Here is a 15,512-nt window from a genome sequence, read left to right as displayed (position 1 = left end):
TCATTGCCGTTCGTGTGGTGCTGTCACTGGTGAGACAGGATGCTGGCCCCGGAGCTCGTTGGCCCTCACCCTGTCTGAGCACCAATGCTGCCATTGTGGTGAGCCCTGGGCGTCTCCCAGGCAGGCTGTGCCAACTCTCATCCCACCTGCACTGAACTGTTCCTGAGGCTCACCCACTGCTGATCCCACGCAGGGTCACGCTGGGTCCTGTTAAAGCCCCCTGGCCAACTGGGCCTAGCTCCATCCTGTCCAGCCCATCTCTGGCCTAATTCTCTTGCCATGTTCTCTAGCATCACACCACCCCCAGCCTGCCCGGTCCCCACTCCAGTCGGCAGCATGCTCACTGCCCAGGAGGAGCTGGGACGGCCTGTGGACCTCCCTGCTGGCCTCTGTGATGCTGCCTCAATCCACACCCCCTCTCCCAGCAAGGGAAAGAGAAGAGAGCACAGTGCACCAGGCTTAGGTGTAGGAGCTCAGGTCCATGAGTTCAACAGAAGCCAGATGCAGCGTGGCCCAGGAGACAGCGGGGAACACAGAGCAAGGCGGGAGACAGCCCCAGCAGAATGAGATGAGGCCCTGGGCACCCGGCCCCGGTCCCACCAAGGAGATTGTGAACTCACTTGGTCATCACCATCTCCATGAGCATCTTCAGGGTCGGGTACTCCTCCCATGCAGCCAGGCCTAGGGAACCAGAGGGTGTGCGAGGCTGGCCAGGCTCCCCTGGGCACCAGGTAGCCCCCTGCCCCAGGCATGTGACCCCACCCTCTCCCAGCTCCTCCTCTCGTCCCCAGCTAGGCTCATCCCAAGTCCCAACAGACAAACTGCCCCAAGAGCAAAAGGACCAGCAGGGCCAAGCACGTGTGGGCTAGCCAGCAGGAGCTCACCGATGTTCTCTGGGTTGAACGCGGCAACGACCAGCAGGAGGGGCCAGGCCTTCCAGTAGAGGGTGGAGATGGCGAGGTTTGGAGGCTGGTACCTGGAAGGGAGGAGCGCCCCGACTCAGGCCCAGCACACCAAGCTCGGCACCAAGAATTGGCCAGGCCAGATGCTGGGGTATGGGGGCAGGGATGGTGCTGCTTCCCAGCTCCTCCTGAGACTGCCCTCCAGTGACACCTGTCCAGGCACATGTGTGAGCCCACCTCTGGGCTCCCTGTCCAGGCCCAGACTCCAGCTCCGTCCTTACCTTTTTAAGTCTCAGTTTCTCAGCTGTAAAACGGGAGCGGTAGTGATACATAATAAATGCTCATTACGTGTCAATGATTCTTGTCCTCTACTTGTCCTGGGGTAACTAGACACTGCCCCAGGAACCATCGAGATGGAATTTTAATGATATGGTTAAGTGAAAGCACAGGTCTCTCAGGTGAGGAAACGGATCCTAGCTACCAGGAAGATGTGAATCGAGACACTGCCTGGAGCCACGCGCAGAGGCTGTCAATTGGGAAAGACCACCCCAGAAATCAGAGTGGGCAGCGGGTGCCAAAGGAGAGAGAGGCAGGAGAAGCCCCCAACTGCGGCATCAGAGGGCACACAAGGCTCGGGTCCAGCACGGGATTATGAGGCTCATCCAATCAAAATTCCAAAACACTGCTGAAAGGGTGACAGCTTTGGATAAACGGAAACCTGCCAACGTGCATGGATCGCAGGGTATGGTCTTGCTGACATGGTGGCGCTCCCCAGACTGTCCCATGGATTCCACACTATCCCCGCAACATCCCAGGCAGCTGTTTTGCAGACACTGACAAGCTGACCCTGAAATTCACATGGAAATGCAAGACCCAGAACAGCCAAAACAATCTTGGCAAAGGACAAAGTTGGAAAACGCACTTCCCAATTTTAAAACTCAGCAATTGTAGATGACAGACATGCAGACGGACAGGATGGAGCTGAGTCGAGAGTCCACCCTCTTGCCTACACGCAAGAGTCCAGAGGTCAGCCCTCATACTTAGGCGCAAGAGACCACTGACAGGGCGCCAAGATAGCCCAAGGAGCAGGAAAGCCCTCTCAACAATGGTGCTGTGACAACCAGAAACAACACCAAACACCAAACACAAAGTGGAGGACCGACTCCAGAGACAGTGAGCACCAAGCTCTAACATTCTCAGGAAAATGCAAGAGGAGGGCTTTGGGAGCCTAGGCCAGCCGGCAGCATCCTAGGTACGACATCAAAGCACACACAGCAGCAGCAGCTGGAAGATGATCGGGCCTCCCCAAAGGTGACCTCTGTGCTGCCCGTGAGGGTCTACAGAATGGAAGTGCGGGTCCAGAACCCACATGGGTGTGACTTCTGACATGGAGCCAAGAAAACCTCATCAGGGAAAGACAGGCTTTCAACATGTTGCCGGGACAGCTGGATGTCCACCCACAGAAGAATGAAGCTAGATCCCAGCCTCACACCATTAAAAAAACTAACAATGGATCAAAGACCCAAATGTAAGAGCTAGGACTCTAAAACCCTCAATAGAAAACATAGAATTCAATCTCTGTGACCCTGGAATAGGTGATGGTTTCTTAAATAGGACACAAAAGGACAGAAACCAAAGAAAAATAGATAAATTGCACGTGCTCAAATTGAAAACTTCTGGCCAGGGGCAGTGGCTCATCACACCTGTAACCCCAACACTTCAGGAGGCCTGAAGGCAGGTGGACTGCTTGAGCCCAGGGATTTGAAAACAATCTGGGCAATAAAGTGAGGTCCCGTCTCTGCAAGTACTAAAAATATTAGCTGGGCGTAGTGGCATACGCCTGTAGTCCCAGCTACACAGGAGGCTGAGGCGGGAGGATCGCTTGAGCCAGGGAGGTTGAGGCTGCAGTAAGCCATGACTGTGCCATGCACGCCAGCCTGGGTGACAAGTGTGAGAATCCGTTCCTCACGAAAAAGAAAAATGCAAACCGAAACCAACATGCGATATCACCTCACCCCAGCAGGATGGCTCTGCTGAGAAACAGGGGCCATGAGTGTAGGCGAGGATGGAGACCTGGAACCCTAGTGCAGCACTGGGGATGTAAGCAGGGACGCGTGGTGTGGCAGCCGCTGGGGAGGGTCTGACAGAGCTTCAGTTAAACACATGGCCCAGCAACCCCACTCCTAGCCACCTACTCAAGAGAACTGAAGACACGTCCACACTGACTCAGACACACACCCTCACAGCAGCGCTGTCCATCAGAAGGGGAGCAGGTGAAGCAGACGTGCTCTGTCCGCACAGTGGGGTGCCCTCAGCCACGAGGACTGTGATGCTGCCTCACACTACAGCATAGGCGACCCTAGAAACAGCATGCCCCGGGAAGGATGCAGGTCGCAGAAGACCACGCCCTGTAGGATGCTATTTACAGAAAACACCCACAAGGGCCACTCTACAGAAGGCGACAGCAGGTGAGGCTGCTGTGGGTTGAGGGGGAGGAATGCAGAGTGACAACTGGTGGGAACAAGGTTCCTTCGGGACCAGACAAGGCTCGACAGTTAAATTACAATGACAATTGTACAACCTGTGAATGTCCTAAAAACACTGAATTGCACATTTTAGATGAAATGCACATGAACTGTCTCTCAATAAAGCCGTGAAATACAGAGTATAAACTCACTCTTGTGTAAAAAATAAAGCACGTTCATGTTAAACACGGGAAAAAAGTCTGACTGAGTTGGAGACACCGAGGAAGACAAGGAGAAATGGCTCACTCGAACCCAGGTAACAGTGGGACTTGGGCCGAGCTGGTCAAGGCCTGCAACGGCCTCACTGGTCTCTACAGAACAGGCCATGAGCGGACCTGTGGGGAGCCAGGCACGGGCTTACCCAGGCGGGAGCTGGATGTTCTCAGGGTGATGGTAGGTGCACAGGTTCAGAACGGCATCGATCAGCTGGGTCCTCCCCACCTTCAGCACCTCCACATCTAAGACCAAGAGTGACATAAGAGTTCTGGGACCACTCACAGACCATCAGGCACAGACAGTGAGGGGACGCAGCCCTGCCTGGGCAGTGTCAGGGTGGGGCGGGGGATGCCTTGGGATGGGGCCTGAGCAGCGGAGCTGGGGGGAACACAGCTTCTCATTGGGAAACGGGGCACTTTGCTCTCGGGGGCACCTGAGCTGGGTCTAGAGAGCAGGCAGACGGCCAAGGGAGAGTATGGAGGTGAAGAGGGGGGGACCTGCAAGGCCTCAGGGCAGAGTGTGACCCTCAGACACAGGCGTGCTGGGTTTACAATCACTCTACTGGGCTCCTAAAGGGTGGGACAGACAGGAAATCCAGCCGTGGCCAAATCACACCGAGAATGTGCCAGTTCTAGGACAAACTCCAAAAACGGGTAGTGACTACATCACTGCCAAAGCTACGCTCGCCTCTGAATTCTCAACGGCCGGATGTGAAGAAGGCACAGGAACCAGCTGAAGTGTAGCTTTGCAGAGCACCCCAGAAGTGCGTGCCAGTGCCGGGCCTTCTGCAGGGGTGAAGGCAGCAGAGCCCAGCGCAGGCGCCATCCCCTAGAGAAGCCTTACCGTCCGCCTGCACGGCAGCGGCCCGCTTCACCAGGTGGTCAGCGAGCTCCATGGCGTCCGCGGGCCCAAGCGGGAGCTCCCGGGACAGCCCAATGACCAGGATGCGCATGAGTGTGTCTTCCAGGATGGGGACCTCCGAGCACAGGCGCAGGAAGAAGCTGTGGGGTGGTGGAGGCGTGACTTGGTGTGGGCTGCCCACACCTGCAGGACCTGAGGGGCCAAGGACAGGCCAGCCTCCCCACACAGAGCCCATGGACTGGCGGCAGAGGGCTGCTGCTGCCTCCCATAAGCCTGTCCCCTCCACCCTCAGCCTCCCTTGGGAGGACAGGTGCCCCGGCTCTAGGTCTCGCCTGGGCAGGGAGAGAAGGGGAGGCCACCCCTGCCCTAGGCCTTCTGGGCTACACACGGTCACTGGTTCCTACAGCCACCACAGGGGAGGCTCTGCCACCCCACAGAGGCCTCAGAATGGTTCTTGCCCTCAAAGAGCTGGGAGCCAGATGGCAGAGATGGAGCCTACACCTCCAAAACCTAACCGAGAAGGCCGCAGTGAAGGTGAGTGGAGTGCCCAGGGCATGATGGGTGGGATGGACAAACAGGAGTCCCAAGCGGGCGTGGAAAGGAGTGTTGGCCAAGAACCTGTGGGGTCACCCATGAGGCTTTAAGGGGGTCAGACCTGTGAGGCCAGCCAGCTGAGGAAGGACAGTGTGAGGCTGTCTGGAGGGAAACAGGGGCAGATGGCGCTTTTGGGACTGCATGGAGGGTGGGGTGCCTATGGATACCCTGGGAGGAGTTTGGGGGAGGCTGCGGCTGGGGCCTGGATTCCTGTGAACACATGTGGCAGTGGAATCCCTGGAGGGGCACAGGGACACCAGCATGGGAGTGGGAAAAGGGTGGTACCCAGGGTTGTGGAGGAGGGACAGGATGGTAATGTGAGTATGAGAACAGCAGTCCACCTCCCACTGTCTCTTCCTGTTGCAGCCAGCCCAGCCCCACCCTGCAACCCCCCAACCCCAGCCCTCCCGGAGCCCGCCAGCCTGCCCGGCACCCACACCAGCCCTCCCAGCATGCAGGAGCCCCAGGCAGCAGCACACTCACTTTCGGTCACTCTCAGGTGGCCAGTTGTCCCACTTGTAGTAGGTCTCCGGCTGCTCGGTGAAGAGCACCTTGTGCAGGCTGGGGCAGGTAGAGAAGAGTCATCAGTCACAACATGGGTCTCAGGGACAAAAGGGACCCCGCTCCCACAGGCCCAAGTGGTCAGAGGCTGGGCTGCCTGGTGCCCAAAGTCAGCGCCTCTTCACGGCACGACCAGAGAACCCAGGGACCATTCACAGGGCTGCCAGGCTGGACAGTGACTGAGAATCCTTTACAAAATCGCTGCAGAGAAACGCAGCCTCAGCCTGACAGCCCCACCCTCACCAAGGCAGAGGCCCCATAGGAGGTTTCAATGCACACAGGCTGCTGCTGTCCACAGGGATGGGACAGGCTCCTGTGAGGGGCCCTGGCTGATCCCAGCTTAGTGGGCTGTGGGGGCCCGGGCCGCACCAGTGCACGTAGTCTTTGGGGGCGAGCTTGCTAATGGAGGGGACCACAGTGTGGAGCCACCAGACAGCGTCCCGCTGGATGGCGGCGATCTGGTTCTGGAACGAGCGCAGCACTTCCAGGTCTGAAACAGACACACGACTTAGGGCCAAAGCCGTGGGCTGTGAGAGGCTACAGACACCCCTCGGGGTCCAGTTCAAGGCTGGCATGAGGGAGGGGGTAACTCGGGTCATCCCCAGCTTCTGCACCATTCCCGGCTGAAATAACACCCTGCAGAGCAGAGTGACTCTGATGAGTGGGTGGGTGACTGGAATTCTCCTGTCTCGAGTGACTTGCTCCAGTCAACGTCTTAGAGGGTTTCTGCGGCCCAGCCTTATGGCAAAACCAGGATCAAACACCCAGGCTGTCCTGAACACCACCTCCCCTCTCCCCTCTTGCCCTTGGCTGGGGCCACGATGCCTACAATGCCCCCACGCTGGGCCAGAACTGGAGCATACAAAAGATGTGCTCAGGGTGAACAAGTCCTGAGCCTGCAGCTGGGGTGAAGTCCAGATGGACAGAAACAGGGACGGCAGCTTCCAGGCTCCGCGACCCTGGGTGGCCATGCTGTGAGACCACTCCTCCTGGGTGCTCAGGGGATGGTGCAGCCATGGAGGGCCACCAACTGCCAGCCTGGACCCGAGATCCCCACGGAGCAGGGCTGGGCCACCCCCACGTCCTTACTCCTCTTTTCTCCTTTGTCCCAGGCGATGCCGGCCTCCTTCACCTGTGCTGTGATGCCCAGCATCATGGACACGGCCAGTATGTCAGTGATGTGCACAACGAAGCGCTCCTGCAGGGCAGCACAGGGTCTGCATCCGGAATGGCCCACCCGGGAGCCCCACTTCATATCCACGTGGCGCATACACACATACACACGCACACAAGCAGGGATCCAGAGAGGGAGCCCGGGACCAGCTAGGAGAGGGGTCTGGCAGGAGGTCTTGGGCACCAGGGCTGGTGGGCCGCAGGTCCTAGTCTGGCCACGGGAGGGAGGTTCAGCCAACAGAGATCCACAAAGCCCTGTTCGCACAACACGCCACCCCCACGGGCTGGCTGCGAGTTAGCTGCAGAGACCTGGAATCTCTGTGATCCGCCCTCACTCTGCCTTCCAGTGCCAGCTCCCTCTGCACCCCTCGCACAGTCTCCAACCCAGCCAGGCAGCCCGAGCCCCACTCCTGCTGCCTCCCTACTCATTCCTGCTGCAAACTATTCCATCTGGCTCAGGGGTTGCCAGTTCCCCCACGCTTGGTAAACCCTCCTGGGTCTTCACACAGGATGGAATCCATGCTGCCCTCTGGGACGAGTTGCCCCAGACAGCCTCACTCATCCCCGTACCCACTGCTCAGCCAGGGCACTCGAAGGGGTGGAATGAGCATGGGACCCAGGATGAGGGGGCTGAAGACGCGTGAGGGAAAGGCGGCCTGGTGGCCAGGCTGGGCACCTTGAACTCCATGTCCAGGTACTGCGGCTCCTTGCGTTCCTGCATGAGCCCCAGGCAGAAGGCCTGGAAGTTGATCTCGTGCTTGGTCTGCTTGATGATCTCCCGCAGCAGGGCCCGAGATGCCCGCAGGTAATCATCCTTGTTGGTCAGCAGGTCCTGAAACACCATGGCCAGGAACTGGGGCAGAGAGAGGCCACATGGGAGGCTGCCCGGCGGTGCTGTCCCCGTCACAGGCCTGTTCCAGGAGCATGCGCCCTGGCTCCCTCCCATAGCACAACCGAATATAGTGCCCGAGGGTGCCACAGTGGATCTCAGACAGTGCAGGGCACGGGGTGGCGTGCTCCTTGCTCCACTGGCTGCCAGCCCTTGGCCAGCAGAGGCCACATCAAGGAATCCCCTCTTGACAACTAGCACATGGGGAGTTGGTCCTCGTGAAATGAGGGAAAGAATTAATTGACAGATGCTGGGGGTACCGGACACTGGCAGCAGAGCCATAGAAGTGTGCGTGCCATCTCAGCCCGCTCCCACCACAGGCTGAACAGAAAAAACCAAGACCACCACCCAGGATCTGAAAGGCTGCAGTCTTGTCTCAAAACGCCGGACTGTGAGGACGGCTGAGTCTGCAGCTAAGAGCCGGCTGCGCCTCCCTCATGTTTCACAGGTCGTGGAGCCCACTGGGAAGCCTAATGTGCTGGTGGTGACGGGAGCTTTCCCTGGCTCCCTTCAAAGGAGACACGGGAATCTGAGGGTCCCTACCGCCAGGACCCAGAGGCCAGTCCCCAGGGCTACAGGGACCCCTGCTTAACCAGGGGATCCACTATTCAGGAGGTGGGTCTGAGCCAGGCCCAGGGAGTCATACCAGTTATCTTTGGGAAGCTGAGGCAGGAGGATTGCTTGAGCCCAGGACTTTGAGGCCAGCCTGGGCAACATAAGACCCTGTCTATACAAAAAGTTTTAAAACAAAAAGCCTCATTATCCAAAGGCAGAAATGAGCTTGAAAAATTAAAAAAGGCAGGTTTGAGCTTAGAAACCTGGGTGGCTTTTTTAGACTCAGTGTGGCACCCTCCTAAATGGACTGAGTTTCATGAAGTTTCTGAGAAAGATGCTGGGACCTGTGGCTGCACCCACTCCAGAAATGGCTCAACGTCACGCCCAAGGGTTTCAAGAGCGTTTTCCTGAGCCCCAGGAGCATTATCGCACAAAGCACCACCAACCGTTGGCTTCTCTAGACGTCACATGCCCCTCTAGCCCGGAGCCCCCCTTCCGGTGTGGAGGGCAAGGCCGGGGTCCCTGGGCCTACCTTGGGTGCCAGCTCCGAGCTGTGCTGCAGTGCAGTGTAGAGGACCTGCATGTTGTTCGGGTTCCGGGCACTCGAGAGCTCGTTGAAGATCACCAGCTTGATGGTGGTGCCCAGGTTGTCCTTGTGCGCACTCAGCAGCTCCCTGGGTGTGGAAGCCGGGAGTGTGGTGAGGGTGCAGGCAGGGCAGGCCCTGTGCCCACTCCACCCACGTGCCCCGCTCCGCCTGCGCCCCCACTGTGTCCACGCCCACTCGCCTCGCACCTAATGCACAGCATGAAGTGGTTGAGGAGGACCTTGGGCTTGAGGCGGATCTTGATGAGGTGTGAGATAACGTCCATATCCTCGGAGCCGTGCGTGTTGCAGTTCATGCAGACAGACATCAGCAGGTCCTGGGCCGGCCGGGTCAGCTGCGGGGCCAAGGAGGGAGCTGTGGACTCACAGCCACCCTCGGTGGGAAGGCCACACTGTGACCCACATGGAGCCCGCCCTGCCCCACCCCAGACGGCCCCGAACCTTAGGGTTCTGCAACCACATCTCCAGCTTCTGTACGGCCAGTAGCCGCACCTCCTTGTAGCCACAGGTGGAGGTGAGGAGCCGCAGCAGGTTCCTCGAGACGTTGTCGATGGGCTGGCGCCGGTTCAGCTGGTCCCGCAGCATGTCCAGGACATACTCCTCCACGCTCTCCGCGAGCTCTTCATACCTAGGCCAGAGGGGGGAGCGGGGAGGGAGGAAGGAGGCCCCGAGGCACCCACCCCCACCACCCCCAGGCCCAGATGGGCGTGCAGTTACCTGGGCATGAGCTGGCCCTCCTGCTCCGGGCTCAGCTTCTCCTCCGCGATCAGCAACTCTGTCTGGCTGTCCTCCTCCTCTGTGAGGGAGGGGTGCGGGCTGCTCCCTGCAGACCATGGAGAGTGCCCCATGCAGTGCCTCCCATCCCTCCCCTGCTGTGGGATTGGACGCTTGCCCTCTCCAGCCAGCCATGTTTCTTACCTGCGCCCAGGTCGCCCGCGCCTCGGCCTGCCTCCCCCTGCAGCAGCACGCTCCTAGGGGGCATCCTGGTGTTGAAGGCCGTCTGGATGTTGTCCACGAACGTCTTGCAATGAGGGCTGTCCACCCAGATCCGCTCCCCCAGGGAATCCTCGATGTACACCTGTGCAGGAGCCATGCCCTCAGCCCTGAGCCCAGCCAGACAACCAGGCTGGGGAAGGCCCGCCTGCTGCCCAGGGACTGAGCGCCCAGGCTGCCCTCTCCAGCTTCTGTGTGCAGGAGGACCACGCCGTGACCCGCTGGGGCTGTCAGACACAGACCTCTGGAGAGAACACACTTCTTCTGCCTTACTTCCACCCCCGCCCTGTCCCATGGTGCTCTGCTCTCTTCATCACCAGAGCTGCGACCTCACCAGCCCTGGGAGAGGCCACTCACCTTGACGAAGATCTCGGGCCAGTTCTCGTCCTCCTCATAGGCAGCCATGAGGAGGTTACAGGCCAGCACGGACACCAGGCTGTTCCCCTTGGCCTTGAAGTTGATGGAGGCATCCCGCCGCAGGAGACTACACAGAGCCTGCCAGGCAGGGCGAATGTCACATGGGAGCCTTGCTGGCCCCAGAGGCAAAGTTGGCATGGGACAGGCAGGACACTTAAGAGGGAAGTGAGGAGGAATGCTGAGCACCCCGGCCCTGCCTGCCTCCCACCAGGGGCCCAGGTCAAACCTCGATGACGCCCTCGGTGGCAAAGATATTGGGCTTGATCTTGGCCAGGTACATGAGGCTCAGGTAGAGGGTGCTGTCGGGCTTGGCCCGGGTGACCTTCAGCTGCTTCACGGCCCCGCACAGCACGCCCTCGATCCTGTCGTCATTGCCCTCCAGCTCGGCTGCCTCAATCTCGTCCAGCAGTACCGTGGGCAGCACTGGCCAGAGCAGGCGGCACAGTCAGAGCGGGGCCTGGGCAGGGCTGTCCCAAAGCCACACAACACAAGGTAGACCACAAGGAACCCAGGGTGCTCAGGGTCAGCCCCTCCAGGGACAGAAACTGGGCCGGCCGGGTCAGCTGCGGGGGTCCTGGAAACAAGGACCCCACCCCTGAGGGCGCAGAGCAGATGGTCTCCTCAACACAAAGACAGGCGGTCTCAAAGGCCTCAGCACTGGCCTGCCAGCCGCTCCCGCCTGGCTCCACGGAGGACTGCATGACTACCCCGGAGGCCACGGACAGACATTTCTCAGTAAGCTGGTCCACTGCAGCCTCCCTTTTCGCAAAGCACAGCTCCACCTGGCAGCTCCTTTCTCACTGTGGACTGCAGCACAGCCGCCCACTCCTCCACACCCGCCCCGGCTCCGGGCTCCAGCATGCCCTTCTCCCTACTTTTCCTCCCTCTTTCCATGGGGGCTTAGCTCACGACCTCCAGACAAGCATCTACTCCTCCCTCACCCTCCGAGGAGTATCAGGGCCAGCACATACCTTTCCTAATGTGCTTGCCTCTGTTTAATTGGAGGAGGTTTTCTAATTTTCATTCTGATTCTTCTTTGACCCAAAAGTTTTTCAGTACTGTGTTTTTAAATATCCACACATGCCCAGGTGAGGTGGCTCGCGCCTGTAATCCCAGCACTTTGGGAGGCTGAGGCGGGAGGATCACCTGAGGTCAGGAGTTCGAGACCAGCCTGGCCAACTTATAGTGAAACCTCATCTCTACTAAAAATACACAAATTAGCCGGGCATGGTGGTGCATGCCTGTACTTCCAGCTACTTGGGAGACTGAGGCAGGAGAATCACCTGAACCCAGGAGGTGGAGGTTGAAATGAGCTGAGATCATGCCATTGCACTCCAGCCTGGGTGATAGAGTGAGACTCTGTCTCAAAAAAATAAAAAACTAGGCCAGGTGCGGTGGCTCACACCTGTAATCCCAGCACTTTGGGAGGCTGAGGCAGGTGGATTGTCTGAGGCCCAGAGTTTGAGACCAGCCTGACCAACATGGATAAACCTCTATTAAAAAAAACTACAAAATTAGCTGGGCATGGTGGCGCAGGCCTGTAATCCCAGCTGCTCAGAAGGCTGAAGCAGGGGAATTGCTTGTACCCGGGAGGCAGAGGTTGCAGTGAGCCACTGTGCCACTGCACTCCAGCCAGGGCAACAAGAGAGAAACTCTGTCTCAAAATAAATTAAAAAATACATATACACACACACATGCGGACAAGAGGTGTTCTGATCCACCTTAACTGCACCTGAGGCTAAGACTTTGAGGAAAAATCCTGACGCCCTGAGACAAGCAGGTGGGACAGGGGGGCGGCCTAGGAGGGACTCCAAATACAGGTACCACAAATGGCTGGACGCAACTGTCTCTCCATTTTGCTGAGAATATTTAATATTGCAGTGATCTACCACACAGAATATGCTTTTCATAACCATATCTCCTTTCACCTTCAAAATCTCCTTTCTACAGGAAGTGGTCCAAGAAAGAAAAGAACAGAACAGAACTGAGCAGCTGGCAGCCAAGAACCCGGGCCAGGGTGAAGCCTATGGTCTCTGTCTTCGCTTTCGATCCTCACCAGCACCTGGAGAGCTGCCCAGGGACAGGCCTCGCATGGGAGGTCTGAAGCTTGACCTCCTAAAGCAGTTCTTCATCTGTGCCCTCCTGGGCCATTTGCCCCCAGGGCTCCCTGATGCCAAATGAATCCAGCACAAACACTGTCTGCAGTGCCCAGCCTCGGCTCTCACTAGCGTGTGCTGCCCAAGCCAGGCCAGGCCTCCATCCCCTGGGCACAGTCCACTCTCTGCTTGGCACCTCCCTTTCCTGCCTGCCCCAGCTTCATCACCCTGCCCGTGTTTCCTGGCCCACGTTCACACCACAACTCCCTGCCAGGCCTCCTCCCTCCAGGCCCTCAGGGACTCCATATTTTGAGCCTTCACCAGACTCACTCATAGGCTTGCACTGCAGCACCCAGGTCCCTCCCTGAGGGCAAGGCCACAGCCCACAAGTCCCCTGGGCCCTGCCTAGCACAAAACTCAGTAACCAGGGGTGGCGTAGCTTGAACAGACACCTCACTACCAAAGTCACCAGGATGCTTATTCTTTTTGATACAAAAGAAATTATCCAAAAGAAATGCTCCCATAAAAACAAAACACTGCAGACAGCAAGGCTTGCTGGGGTGGTGTGACAGCTGCCAGTGAGGCTCCCCAGGGAGTCATGGTGCCTTTAAAAACAGTCGTTGGGAAAATGGTGCAGAGAAGCAGGGGTGATTCTAGACACACAGTGAAAGGTGTTTCTGAGAGCAACAGGATCATGGTGAAGTTTACATTTCCCCTTGATGTCTACTGTTCTGCTGCTTTTCAACTGTAAGCAGGGAGGGGATCAACTCTTCCCTGTTGGTAACCAGGGGGGAAGGAGGAACAAAGTGCAATCACCTCCGTTCAGGATGAGAGAGGAACGCACCAGGCTGTGCATCCTTAAGAATACACACCTGGGCTGTCACCACGCACGCTTTACCCCCTAGGCTCAGACAGTGTCTGTCACAAAGTGGGTGCCCAACAGATACATGAGACAAACAAGTGAAGAGGGTTGTGACAGGCTTCTCAAAGGGCAGCCACCAGCAGCCCAGGACATAGAACACACGTGAGGTAAAGGCAACTATGTGAGAGCACTTCTAAGAACAAGTCACACACATCCGCTCTCCCAGGGGACCCTGGCCATATGGGTGGTGCTGGGCCAGGAGGCGGCCTTCCATGAACACCTGATGGACGGACGCAGTGAGGGGCGAAGTCCAGAGACTCATTACCTTCAATTGGCACCACAGATGGTTCTTTAATCGACGGAGAAATGGCTCGTTTTTCTGCCACTGCAGCCTCAGCCAGACGCCCCAGGGCACTCAGTGGGGGTGTGGAGGAGAGTTTGGGGCGTTTGGTGAGGCCGGTCAGGGCCGAGGCCCCAGACAAGGCAGCTGCCGCATCCCGCTTGCGCTCGGAAGGCAGGCCAGAAGGGGCTGGCTTCAGCAGGGTGGACGCTGTTTTCGATTCATTGGCCTGACCCTTTGAGCCCAGAGCAATGAAGTCTCCTGGGGGAGGGTGCCCTGCAGGGAAGGGAGAGAGAAAACCTGCTGCGTTCACAACACCCAAGGTGGAAAAAGCCTGACTCCACCCTCCTGTTATCTCAGAGGGGATTAAACAAGGGTCAGAGGAGGCAAGGAAGAAGCCAGAGGTCACTTAGCAGCCAACAGCAGAGCTGCCACCGGCAGGATGGGAACAGGTGGCAGCGTACAGTTACCCAGTGCTAACCACAAACCGGGCCATCTCTAGCCTATTCCAGTCAGTGTGCTTAGTCCCGCCCAGCTTCCGCAATAGGTGCGATTACTCTTATTTTACAGGGGAGAAGGGGACACAGAGAGGTTAAGCGATGTGCCCAGCGTCACACAGCAGGTGAGTGGCAAAGCCCGGAGGATCTGAGCCGACAGTCTGGCTGCAGACCCCTCGCTCTTAACGCTATCCTGTGCTGCCTTCCGCCTCCCGCCTCCCGCCTAGGGAACCCCTTCCACGACACCCTTCCAATACTGTCGGCAGCCTGAAACGAGATCACTAGAATCCCGGAGAAAGTCGCCGCTGTCCCGAGCCTCCCAGGGACTCCCAGAGCCGCTGAGGGCCGAGGGTAGTGTTTCCAGACCCAATTCCTGGAAACAGCCGCGGCTGCGGAACACCCTGGCCGAAGGCAGGTTTCACGGCAGCTGAGAACCCCAAAGACCCGCGGCTGCAGAGCGGGGAGGGCGACGCACCTGAGGGTTTGGCCGCGGCGCTGGGCCGGCGCACAGTGGTGGGCTTGGCCCGGTTCATCCTGCCCCGTCCCTCGCGGTTCCCGGTGGCTGCGGCGTCACCTGAGGAGGAGTCAGCGCGCGGTCATTCATTCATTCATTCGCTTGCTCGCTCACTCATTTGCTTCCCTACCGCATGGGGCCTGGGCCTGGGACCCAGAGACAGTGGTCCCGTGCCTGCCAGGCGGGGCGATGCTGCAGAAGCTGCAGGGACCCCGTCTTCAAGCCGCCCGGGAGCGGTTCAGTCAGGCCGCAGCAGGCGGCGCAGACACTGAGCTGGGGGCGGCAGAACCAGGAGGGACAGCCCCGAGGCCCGGAGGGGGATCGAGAGAATCAGGTGCTCGCCCCGCAATGAGGGAGCGGCCAGGCCGCAGCCCACTTACTTCAGACCCATCGCGACGGGAGCCCGGCCACAGCCACCCCACCACCCCGCCACCCCGCCACCCCGGAACCGGAAATTGATCTCGCCGCGCCTGAGGACCCGACTTCCGAAACAACCGGAAGCAAAACAGCGCGGCAGGAACCCGGACCAGGGGACGGGCGCGAGACCCGCGGCGCCGGTCTGGTGCCTGGAGCGCCCCCTGGTGGCGGGAGGCGGACTGGCCGGCGCCGCGTGCAAGTGGTCCGGTCCAGGTGGGTCCGTGGCGCGGGGCGGGCGCCAGACTCCTCCCCATGCGCAGGTGGGGCTGGCCTTGCGAAGGGACACACTCGAAGACGCACAGCGGGAGGTGTGGCGTCAGGGATCCCCGGAGGTGTCAAGTGGAAAGTTCTGCATGTCCCAGGGGAAGGAATGGGGGCAGCCGGGGCACAGGCACTGGGGAGGGCGCGCAGTCCGGGGGGGCCCCGGTTAGAGACTCCGTCTCAAATAATGATAATAATAATGGCCTTATTGAGATAGAATTCTTTTCCACAAAGT

The 15,512-nt window shown here is 58.8% G+C and overlaps 1 protein-coding gene across 1 annotated transcript in view; it reads right to left on the bottom strand.

Annotated features, from left to right (window-relative positions):
• Nucleotides 1-15,079, bottom strand: part of INTS1 (integrator complex subunit 1) — a 33,132-nt gene extending 18,053 nt beyond the window's left edge. Inside the window, exons 1-18 of the mRNA XM_032259867.1 lie at nucleotides 14,980-15,079; nucleotides 14,561-14,659; nucleotides 13,574-13,864; nucleotides 10,517-10,713; nucleotides 10,231-10,368; nucleotides 9,799-9,958; nucleotides 9,598-9,703; nucleotides 9,322-9,508; nucleotides 9,070-9,215; nucleotides 8,809-8,950; nucleotides 7,509-7,685; nucleotides 6,749-6,857; nucleotides 6,029-6,149; nucleotides 5,582-5,659; nucleotides 4,487-4,644; nucleotides 3,789-3,885; nucleotides 885-976; nucleotides 621-681 (exon numbers count right to left, since the gene is read on the bottom strand). Coding sequence (XP_032115758.1) covers nucleotides 621-681; nucleotides 885-976; nucleotides 3,789-3,885; nucleotides 4,487-4,644; nucleotides 5,582-5,659; nucleotides 6,029-6,149; nucleotides 6,749-6,857; nucleotides 7,509-7,685; nucleotides 8,809-8,950; nucleotides 9,070-9,215; nucleotides 9,322-9,508; nucleotides 9,598-9,703; nucleotides 9,799-9,958; nucleotides 10,231-10,368; nucleotides 10,517-10,713; nucleotides 13,574-13,864; nucleotides 14,561-14,618 — 2,318 coding nt within the window. The 5' untranslated portion in view covers nucleotides 14,619-14,659; nucleotides 14,980-15,079. The remainder of the gene's footprint in view (nucleotides 1-620; nucleotides 682-884; nucleotides 977-3,788; nucleotides 3,886-4,486; nucleotides 4,645-5,581; nucleotides 5,660-6,028; nucleotides 6,150-6,748; nucleotides 6,858-7,508; nucleotides 7,686-8,808; nucleotides 8,951-9,069; nucleotides 9,216-9,321; nucleotides 9,509-9,597; nucleotides 9,704-9,798; nucleotides 9,959-10,230; nucleotides 10,369-10,516; nucleotides 10,714-13,573; nucleotides 13,865-14,560; nucleotides 14,660-14,979) is intronic.
• Nucleotides 15,080-15,512: the final 433 nt, after the last annotated feature.

Source organism: Sapajus apella, unplaced genomic scaffold (assembly GCF_009761245.1).
Source record: "Sapajus apella isolate SASKATOON/1434 unplaced genomic scaffold, GSC_monkey_1.0 scaffold112, whole genome shotgun sequence".
In the NCBI taxonomy this organism is placed as follows: domain Eukaryota; kingdom Metazoa; phylum Chordata; class Mammalia; order Primates; family Cebidae; genus Sapajus; species Sapajus apella.
The sequence above is the reverse complement of the archived record's forward strand: the minus strand, read 5'-3'. Positions and strand labels throughout refer to the sequence as shown.